The 10,748-nt window shown below is 40.5% G+C and overlaps 1 protein-coding gene across 3 annotated transcripts; it reads right to left on the bottom strand.

Annotated features, from left to right (window-relative positions):
• Positions 1 to 1,144: 1,144 nt before the first annotated feature.
• cfap36 (cilia and flagella associated protein 36) lies at positions 1,145 to 10,208 on the bottom strand. Of its 3 annotated transcripts, none has more exons than XM_017427454.3 (10): positions 9,884 to 10,208; positions 9,409 to 9,473; positions 9,174 to 9,275; positions 6,355 to 6,469; positions 5,767 to 5,854; positions 4,453 to 4,604; positions 4,186 to 4,367; positions 2,953 to 3,117; positions 2,441 to 2,542; positions 1,145 to 2,205 (listed from the first exon to the last, which is right to left on the bottom strand). In XM_017427454.3, exons 1-10 carry the CDS (start codon positions 9,987 to 9,989, stop codon positions 2,122 to 2,124), a joined length of 1,161 nt encoding a protein of 386 aa, XP_017282943.1. In that variant the 5' UTR covers positions 9,990 to 10,208; the 3' UTR covers positions 1,145 to 2,121. The 3 variants fall into 3 exon arrangements, with proteins under 3 accessions (XP_017282943.1, XP_017282951.1, XP_017282961.1); XM_017427462.3 differs by having other exon boundaries at positions 2,953 to 3,114; XM_017427472.3 differs by lacking the exon at positions 2,441 to 2,542 and having other exon boundaries at positions 9,884 to 10,207.
• Positions 10,209 to 10,748: the final 540 nt, after the last annotated feature.

Here is a 10,748-nt window from a genome sequence, read left to right as displayed (position 1 = left end):
ATTCCCGTTGAGATTTCAGTTCAGGTGAGCTTTGTTTAACATTAAAGGTTTTCCATGTATGAAAAAATTTTGCAGTTAAAAATAAGTTGAAGGAAAAAAAAAAAAAAAGCTGTTAAAGATTGAATTGATATTGAGCTGTTTTTTGAGTTGTGATTGGGAAAAAAAAAGAATAGAAGAGACTTCTCCCCTGCAGTTGAAACGATGAAGGTTTTCAGTGGAACAGGTCTGGCTGGTTTAAAACGCAGTGGGATGCTTTCAGCGTCGGGGCTAGAACATTTCTCCTGTCGTTTCTTCTCTCCTGGTCTCAGAAGGCGCACAAAGTCAAATGAAGGGATTCAAAACTCGACATCAGAGCCACACCGAAGGCAGCAGGGTCGAAGCACAAAGAAAAGGTTTGCCAACGTGCTCGTTGTCGGGAGTTAAACGGTGAATTTTCTTTTCCCTCAGTCTGACGGCATCATCCAACAATGACTGTTTCTGCTCTCCAGTGAATTTGTACCAAGTGCATTTACTACCACTATTCATTCTTAACATTTGTATGAATTTATTTGATAAGTTTTGAAATTAAATGTGACCCTGACATTGATCTTGTGAACCTAGACTTGTTTTTACCCAATATAATTTGTGATAAAAATGATTATCCCCCCCCCCAAAAAAAAAACAAAAAAACAAAACAGAATCCTTAAAGTTTAAAGATGTTTCGCTTACCATCTGGGACCTTTTTAAATTTAAAACTAGAGTTAAAAGCTTCAGATTGCATAAGATTTTGTTAATGCAAGCTAAAATCATAGATTAATCTGCTATTTATTTATAATAGGAACTAATTGTTTCTAATACTTACAGTAGAGCACAAGGTGTATTAACCAGGCAAACAAAGACCCTAATGACCCTCAGGTAAAAGGGGAGTGAGATTAATCTGCTCGTTAATTTAACTTATAAACAGAGCATCTCATGCAGTTTAAAGCCTGGAACTCCCTGGGTGAACAGAAGTCCAGTTGCTTTGTTTTTAAACTCCTGGGATTCGTCACATCCCGGATGACACAGCCTCCATCAGCGCATTACGACAGAATAACTGACTCACCTCCTTCAGCTTTTTGTTCGCAAGCTTTCTATGTCTTCATCCACTCAGAGTCTGGAGGCCAAGTCGTTTCTACAAAACGTGATTTATTAAAACAGCATACAGAATCATTTTACATATATAGAAACTGGTGCACCATGATTGCTTTGAGTGAAAACTGTCGATCGCTTTAAAAATGAACACTGCACTCGTCACAGAAAGCAACACACCGTTCTCTTGGCCCCTTTTTAGGAATAAAATATGTGGAAAGTGTTAATCTCTTGAACGTTAAACAGGTGGTACTACATGACAGAAGCATCCCTTTTGGTAATGCAAATCGTGTAGTAAAAAAAAAAAAAAGAAAAAAGCAGGACGTGTCCAAGCTAACTGGAGTTTCTCACCGACTCTGGGATCGTTCCCTTCACCACTCGGCCAAAGTCGAACTTTGTTTACTTATCTTTAGAGAAACAGCCTCATGATTGTGCCATAAATCTCTTCACTCAGTTGTAAAATTAGCTTTTTGAACTGTTCCTATTGGAACTATACCAATTTAACAACATGTACTATTTATATCATACCATTTTGATGGCATTATCATATTTTCTTTATAACGTTTAAACAAATTGTAAAACATGGTCATTAAAACATCTTTACCTCAACATTGAGGAACATTTAACTCCTATTTCAGAGGCATTTTTACAGAAAAAAAGACTAAAATATAAGCCAATTAACTGTCCAGTGCTTGATTAAACGTGAACACATTTTTCATTGAAAATAGAAATGTGGAAAATACAGATTTATTTCTATTTCTGAAGCAAACAAATCAGGGCTATCTCATCTTTAAATACTTGCGTGGTATATATCCAAATCCTAAAACCTGATTTTGAAAGAGTCTTTGCTCTGAAAACAGCAAAAAAAGAAAAAAAAAACAGAAAATATCGTCTTACTTTTAATTTTCTTTGGAAAAAATCTTGATCTATGTCTTGTAAAGTCAGTGTGTAAAAGATGAATGAATACCGTAGTGCAGACAGGGTGAAACAGCAGTATTGCATTTGGAAGCAACATTATTTCTTGACCACTTCCTCTTTCAGCTTGTCAGCCAGGTGTTTTCTCTTCTGCAGCTTCTTTCTCTCCTCAGCCGAGATTTCCTGCGTGATCAGATCAGACCAGGCACAGAAGTTAATGACCTTCAGGTGAAATAATGAAAATCAAATGGGGAATATTACTTGGATTCAGCCAAGCACACACACACTAACTAACTAGCTAGTGAACACCAAGACTGAGAGCTTAAAGGTGTGTTAAAGAAGCCGACAGAAGAAAACCAGAGAAACAAACAAAGGATGAATGAGTAGACGAGTTCACGCCAGGCAGCTGATGGATCACCTTCTGTTTGGAGGAGTTAGCAGAGTACTGTGCTGGAGGAGGAGGTGGAGATGCAGGAGGAGGGGAACTGGCCCCATTCGTCTGGGGTTGTCCCACTGCCTCCTAACAGGCCAGGTAAGATCAGATACAGGCAGATGGAAACAAACAGAAACCAAGTAAATCAAGAGAAAAGAAAAGAATAAGAGACAAAAACCAGGAGTGAGTGTGAGTTTGACAAAATGGAGCAAAGTAAAAGTAAAATGAAAACTCAAAAGGAAAAAAAAAACGTGTCCGAAATCTTGGATTACTGAGACAATTCACAGCCTGACGAAGTTAAATCCTCAAACATACTGTGGATGTTGCACAAATGAGGACCCCAAAGTGTTTTTTGCTCTTACACCCAGTATTTCCCTTCATGTTCCCCGTCTGTAGGAGCAGGACTCACAGTAAATGTTTCTTACAACAGCGGGGTTGACCCTGAACTTATCAAAGGAGGCGACAGGGGTGGAAGGGCAAAAACAGGCCATGTTTACCGGGGTGGCGGGGGCTGCTGCCGTGGGACTGGTTGGCGTTTCCTCTCTGGTGGTCGTCTGCTTGGCTTTCTGCTGTTCTTTCTTCAGTGCGTGCAGCTTGTCGCGCTGCTGACACAGATACGCCGCCCTCTGCTGGAGCTGCTGCTGCTCTGACGCCGACAGCTGCTGCAGAGAACACGAGATGGAAAAAAACCCAAGCAAAACACCACTCAAACGACTACAGAAATCCAAGTCAAACTGTCTTAAAAAGTAAAACTAACCTTATGGTTTAATAATAACATGAGAACTGAAAGTGTTGCAACTAGTTACAGTCGTAGAAATCCTCTCATGAGTGAGACAGTGTGGACTCTCTGTCATCCAGAGCAAAGTAACTCAAAGTGAATGAATAACTGAGCAGACTTCTATTCTTAGTTTCAGCTCTGTCTGTTAGCAAAATACCTCACGAATCATTGGATGGATTTTATCGAAACTCTTAAAAAGCACATTGGATGTACATCTACAGCTCAGTCAGTTTTACAAACATTGAGCTACAGTTTACTGAGATATCACCTTATTTTCAAGGTTTCACCAAAACTGCTGTAAGCCCTCTTTTCTGGACATATTTATTAACCTTTATTTAACCAGACAAGTCCCACTGAGATCACAGATCTCTTTTTCAAGGGAGGCCTGGGCCTGAAGGCAGTCTAACCTAACCTAACATGCATGTTTTTAGACTGTAGGAGGAAACCAGAGCGCCCGGAGGAAGCCCACGCAAACTCCACACAGAAAGACCCCAGGTCCAAGCCGGGGCTTGAACCCAGGACCCTTCTTGCTGTGAGGCAACATTTTAGTTGATGTTGATTTTAGTCTAAAACTCTGACATGAAAGGAGGAGGGCGATATGCATTCCTTTAAGGGGATGCTAGACCTTTAATTAAAACAAACAAACAATCAAACTAGACCTCAATTAGCTACAGGGCCTTCAAGTTAAACAAGTTTGCAGAAATGGAAAAAAAGTCATGTCCTAATGAGTCAAAAGCATTTTTTTTCAAATCGATGAACTTATCAGGTTAAGAAGAGCAGACAATGAAGTGATGTCCCCATCATGCCTGATGCCTACTCTACAAGCCTGTGGGGGAAGTATTATGATCTGGGGTTCCTTGAGTTGATCGGGTCAGTGTTCTTCACTGTTAGCTGACTCCGACCTCGAAGAAACTAAACTTGGGAAATGACAACGTAACAGAGTCAGACTCACGGGGTTGGGCTTAGACAAGCCCCCTTCCTCCAGGCAAGCCTCAGCTGCAGCGCGGCGGCTGTCGCTGCTGTCGCTGCCCCGCTCCACGGCCGGAGGACTGCTGGAGTTGGACGCCTCTCTGGACTTTGCTGGAGCTCTTACTGTTGGAAGGACTCTGGACTGGATGCTGTTTTTGCCACAATCTGTACGCCAAAGGGTCAAGCGCGTTTAAAAATTCAGATCAGTAACACAACAGGTGTAGTCATATCGGAGCTGTCGCCGAGTTACCGGATGTGGGTTGGGAGGTGTTGCTCTGTTGGCTCGGAGCGTCCCCCCTGGCTTTTATTGGCTTTTCAGAGCCGCTGCTGGAAGTGGCACCTACTTCCCCCTCGAACAGCAGCTTCCTGGACATCTCCTCTTCATATTCTTCTTTTGACTTTCTAAAGATAAATTAGCAGTAAATAAAAGATCCAATACTAGGACAAATGCAGAGCGAAGTTTTAGAATTGTCACTGTTTATTGATATTTAATGTGCATGATCGGATCTTACCACAGGCCATTTAAGTCCATATTTAGACTAATACAGATAGTTCACATGAAATATGAATTTTGCTTCTCTAAAAGGTAAGACGTTCTTTGAATGAGAATACTAACACCGAAGACTAAAACTTTGACAGCGATGGTGTCCACGTGTTAACAGCTCCGTGCTTCAACTTATTACCAAGGTGTCAGCCAGGAGCCATAAATAGATCCTTTAATTTGGCCTAATTTAATTTAATTTAAATTGCTTTAGTGTGGACCTTTGCATCGTATCCGCTTGTAGGAACAGAGACAGAGAAAGAGGTGTAGTTACAGGAATCCTGTTAGGAGTTTTTAGTTCTTTGTTAGATGTAACTAACGGTCTTCTTTGGGTGTTTACACAGAACTTGCCTGATATTAGTAAACCAAAGCCATCCAAGTCAATTTTGAGTTGACTTTGAAATGAGAAATATCGCGCTGTAATGGAGCTGCGACAAGATCAGTCTGTGCAGACAATTTGTTTCCACAGAATCAAGCCCTGAAAGTTTGTTAATCCACGTTTTTGGAGATTCTAAAAATCTTTTTAAATAGATAGTCAGATCTAAAACAGGGATCAGCAGGGTGAGGGATCCCATGATGGCCCTGGAAAGAAAAAAGGGGATGAAATACTATTTTCTCAGTTGCATTTTGATCATCAATCCCGCTAACCTAAATTAGCTGAGACCTAAGGAGCTTAACTGCATTCCCGCTGGACTCTCCGTGTTTTATTTGGCCTGGCTGTCACTGACAAAATCTCATTAGAGATCTAGGGTAGGAGCTTCAAGATACCTGCATAGTCAATGAGAACAGCTAGAGACACCACAGCTCTGACAAAGCTCAGGATCCACATTTTGATCACTGACAGATTATGAATTTACTGTTAGGCAAATCAGCCCATGCCGTTTGAGTGATTATGGAAACAAGCTGCTGCATGAATCACATGGGTGGTGCTAATGATCTGTACATTTTAACAGGTAGAGGTAACGATGCACGTGTTTGTGTGAGACAGACAGTGAGGAGGAAGGTGAGACAGGCGTGGCATACTTGAGAACCTCCTCGAGGATTTTCATCTCCTGCTGCTGCAGCTCAGTCATCACGTCCACACCGTCAGTCAGACACTCTGGGAGGGCCCCTACACACACACACACACACATTTTAGTTACAGAAGATAGAAGATGTGTATTTGGATATACAGTCACGAGCCACTTTATTAGGTACTACTTGCTAGTACCGGGTTGGACCTCCTTCGCTTTCAGAACTGCCTTAACTATTTGTGGCATAGATTCAACGAGTTTTTGTCCACCATATTTTCAGGGTTATGTTTTTCAGACCAGTCTCTATAAACCCTTGAGATGGCTGCTTATGAAAATCCCAGATCATCAGTTTCTGAGCTGCTCAAACCAGCTTATCTGGCTCCAATAACTGAGTCATTTGAATCTCTTTTCTTCCCCATTCTGATGCTCAGTTCAAACTTCAGCAAGTCATCTTCACCGTCTCTGCATGCTTAAACTCACTGAATTGTTACCGTGTGATTGGCTTATTAGCTATTTGTGTTAACACGTAATTAAACAGGAATAGCTTACAAAAAGGCTGGTGAGTGTACAATGTTTTGTGCTTGTCGGTCCAACCTACCGTTATTTTCTTTCAGAACCCTGAGGGCTTGAAGCTGCAGCTCCATGTTCTTCTGAACCATTAATGAGCGAAACACCTGGAAGTCATCTGTAGCCAGAACTGGCTGGAACACAGGCTGAACAGCAGAAATAAACACTTATTTATTGGTAACGACGTCTGAGTGGCAACAAGGTTTGCGAAACACAGAATGTGGATCCGTAGATGCGTTATTTTTCTGTTTTCGGTGTCCCAGTCGTACGAACTGTAAATTTGTAAATTTAATTATGTTCGAGAAAAAAAAAGAAGCATTTTCACCTGATTTTAATTACTGTAACTTTTTATAGATATAAATCTTAACGTGGCTATTTTGTTTTAAAAAAGAACGGTTTATTAACTTTGAGATGTGGCTAAAGTCGTTGCCTTTAATAACAAAAACCTGATTAGGACAAATCAAACTGAATTAATTTGATCTTTTATGTTTTCCTTCATCATAAAGTCCTTCTCGTGGATCAGAACAGGAAGTCATTTTGGGCATTTAACAATCACCAGGTAAACTCAGCTGTGTTGTCAAACACGGCTAATCTTTTACACTGGCTTCCTGTTTCTATTAAGAGTCGATCCTGCATCCAGGCTACAGCTCGGGAAGTCCTTAATAGCATCCAGAGTTCTTAGAGTTGAACTTTTCCCCCCTCTGCATGCCTGCTCTCAATCTTCTTCCTACCCAGATACCCAGAGCGCTCTTTGGTGCCTCGATCAGCTCAAACAGATAAAACCATCTTGCGATCTCCTATGTCCGTTTGTGCTGTGTAACATATTCCAAGTCATTTTCTCATTTCTTTCTTTAGTCAGACTTGCCTAAAGATGACAAAATTGTTTTTTTTTTACACAGTTATATTTGGAACCACGAGAGAATTTTAACATGTTTATGTTGCGCTTTTTGGACGCTCTCCAACTCTTCCATTAATCTTTGTTTTAGAGGAACTTGCCTGTCGTTGCAGGCGGTAATTATTCACCTTAGAGGTATTTAATGAGATTTGAATCACTTGAGAACTGCAAGTAAATCCTGAATTTAATCACTGCCGAGCTGGCACGGCGATGTCACACTTCTTGCTCAGTGCCAATAAAAATCGAATGAACAGATAGTAAAAACTAGAACGACCCTAAAAACTAATTTAATCATATGGCACTTTTTTTTTGTTTTAAAATCTCCGATCTACATGAAAAAAATTTGTAAGCACAGACAAGTCAAAAAACAGCTTTTTTTGTTCAAAGGTCCTTTCAGAACAAGAGAAAAACAAACCCACAGCAGCTCTAGTGACGGCCATGGATCCTTAAAAACAAACAAACAACTGTACTAAAGAGTGATGTAACATTAAACCTCATAAAGCTACCAGAAGACTGACAAAATTAAAATTTTAATTCAGCTCAATGCACATTATTGCCTTCTAAAATGATTCTAAAAATGGCGACACTCTACCAATATGTTCAAACCTCAATGAAATTCACAGAGATATCCCATGCTGATATGACACATATATGTATGTTTTTAGCGCTACATACAGGTGTGACTGGTCATAGTGAGGATTAAAACCATTTTCTTTCAGACCACTTTTGAGGGTGGTTTGGACCCCTTTTTATTGCATTTCTTACATAGTCTGAATGCAATCCCACCCCCGACTGAACTGATGTGATCCCACACAAGCAGCATTGTTTTCTTGGGGAAACCAGCAAACAAACAATAAAAGGTTCACTCAGCTGCTGGTGGATTAAAAATAATTAAACAACCATCGTTGGCAGCATTCTGAAAATACATTTTTGTTTGTTTGATTTTTTAATGAAGTGTTTATCAGAATCCTTCTCTCTAAAAGTTTCTGTTTTGTTGGGATTTTACTAATCTAAAATGGATGACAAGAATACTGCATAATAAGTTTTTGTTTAAAGAGAAACTTATCTGACTGGACCCGTACAAACACAAACACTGATGTTAGTATTACAGTAAAAATGATGGCTGCCAGTGCACTGTACAGTTTTATGGGTTAAAACCTTCAGTCTTTGATCTGACACGGAGCTCTGTGAAGTCTCATCAATCGCGTCTGTTAGGCAAGTAAACTTAATAAGAGATAACTTTACGAAAATGTGCCCTGGATGTCTGACTGGAATGTAATTTTTACAGAAACCTCAGCAGACCCAGTGTCACACCGTTTGTTGCTGACCTGACATTCCACTGTTTGACACAGGTCGAAGGCTCTTAACATCCGATCGCAAAAAGGTTTAGGTGTGAACGCTCTCAATCAGCGCAAACCACTTGCAATCAAACCACCTGAGACGAATCTTCAATGCAAGGTCTGAACAGGGCCTATTCCAGGGGTGGCCAACCCTGGTCCTCGAGTGCAACCATCCTGGATGTTTTACTTGTTTCCCTGCTCCAACACACCTGATTCAGTGGTTAAATCACCTCTTCATGTTCTGCAGAAGCCTGTTAATCACCGATTGATTCAAATCAGGTGTGCTGGAGCAGAGAAACAAGTAAAACATGCAGGATAGTGACCCTCCAGGACCAGGGTTGCCTATACAGTAAATGCATTACTGTAGAGCTGATTTAAACTCTTCATGTAACATATATCTAAAGCAATTCTCGTTACATTTAATGAGGCCACTCTGTTTTTGTAAAAAGAAGTGGGTCAAAACCTAGTTTCTCGGTTCGCTTATTCGAAACAAGAACTGTTTTTTTTTTTCCCTTGAAGGAGTAGGAGGACAGGTTACGTAAGCAAATCCCATTGCCTCTGCACTCAGGTTTAGCTGGCAGCCTGACAGTGGTGTGCAGAAGGAACTGAAAGTACCTGCAGAGACTGGGACTTGGCAAAAGGAGAGCTGCATGCATCCATTAGCTGCTGCTCGTTGATGCCAACCTCCTGCATGTAGTTCTCCAGCAGCTTCTCCACCTACAATGAAAAAAAAGAAGCTTTCAGCGGTCCGGTTTGGCCAGTCAGCAGTTTTAGAAATGTTGAAGCACTGTAGAAAAACCATAGGACTCTTGCTTGACAAAAAACAAGATGCTAACTTGAGTCTACTCACCAGTTTCTTATACTGCTGGTGGATTTCTGTATATGATAACTTGTTTTCATCTTCGTCGTCAAAAACTGGGGAGAAAAAAAATACCCCAAACTATAATAATTCGGAGGGTTTTCTGAGTCTACAGCAGACAAAGGGCATGTTTAAAAGCACTTTGATTTTGCTTGCCAGATTTAAACGCTTGAGTTAGCTACTCGGCTAGCACAAGTTGTGAACTCCAGCCCTAATCCTCATCTGTGCCACATGCAGAGGAAGTCGAGTTTGAATGATATACCAACTCTGAGCTAACGTGCATTCAGCAAAACGCTGATAAAAGACCGTATATTGAGCAGAAATTGCAAATTCAACTTGCAGCTATGTCAAGTTAGCATTAGCTTAGCCACCGCCCTGCACAGTTCACCGAGAAGGCACAGATTCTCGCAGTCAGACTGAAGTGTAAAACTAAACCGGGAAGGGGTTCTTTTATATTTATAATCACCTGTGCATTTGTTTTCCATAAAGTCCGTGACTGGAATGACCCACTCGGGACTTCCCAGGTAGCCAACGATGCTCTCCACTATCCACTCGCTGTCATCTTCAGCCATCGTGTCAGTCAGCGATGTTCTTCGGGTCCAGCTTCGCTACAGCTCGAACAAACCCAGCCCGTCCGAACGGGGAAAGGCACCGGAGAAACTGTCCGTCTTCAGCGACATGTTCCCACGAGCCCGCCGCGGATGTTTCTTTGTCTTTGCGAGGCTTGAGAAAAGAAAGGCGAAGGCATGAATTTGAAAGTCGACAGTGGTGACGCCAAATAGGTTGCTGTGGTAACCATTACGTCAGCGTGAAGTGCTTTGGAGCAAATTATGGCAGGCCGTTGTAACATATAATCAAAGTTTCTACTGTTTCTAGTCTACATATAAATGAAGCGAATCAAATTGACTTTTTGTTTGTCAGAATTGACATTAATAAATATAGAACATTTTTACCTACTAGTAAAAATAATATTTCAACTGGGATTATTAAGAAGAACTATGTTCAAAACATCTAAAAATCCTTAAAAATGTTAGGTGACAATTTTAACATTTAGTTAGTAGACTGAAAATGCAGATACTCGTAATTCAATTCTTCCTAATGCAAATTTCGGTTATTAAAAATAACTGGATTTTTAAACAGGGAAACTAATTTACATATCTACAAAGGGGTTGTTAGTAGTCACAATTTTTCCTTTAACTGTTTTATGTTTAAACTGTGACCCTTCTAGTTTTCTAAAATATATTCAGAGTATAGTTTTAGACAGCTTATTGCTGCTATCATTATTGTAATTATTTGAAACCGCTTTTTAACTAGTCCCATTATAAATACTT

Source organism: Kryptolebias marmoratus, linkage group LG22, assembly GCF_001649575.2.
Source record: "Kryptolebias marmoratus isolate JLee-2015 linkage group LG22, ASM164957v2, whole genome shotgun sequence".
In the NCBI taxonomy this organism is placed as follows: domain Eukaryota; kingdom Metazoa; phylum Chordata; class Actinopteri; order Cyprinodontiformes; family Rivulidae; genus Kryptolebias; species Kryptolebias marmoratus.
This window is presented reverse-complemented; position numbering and strand designations above follow the sequence as displayed.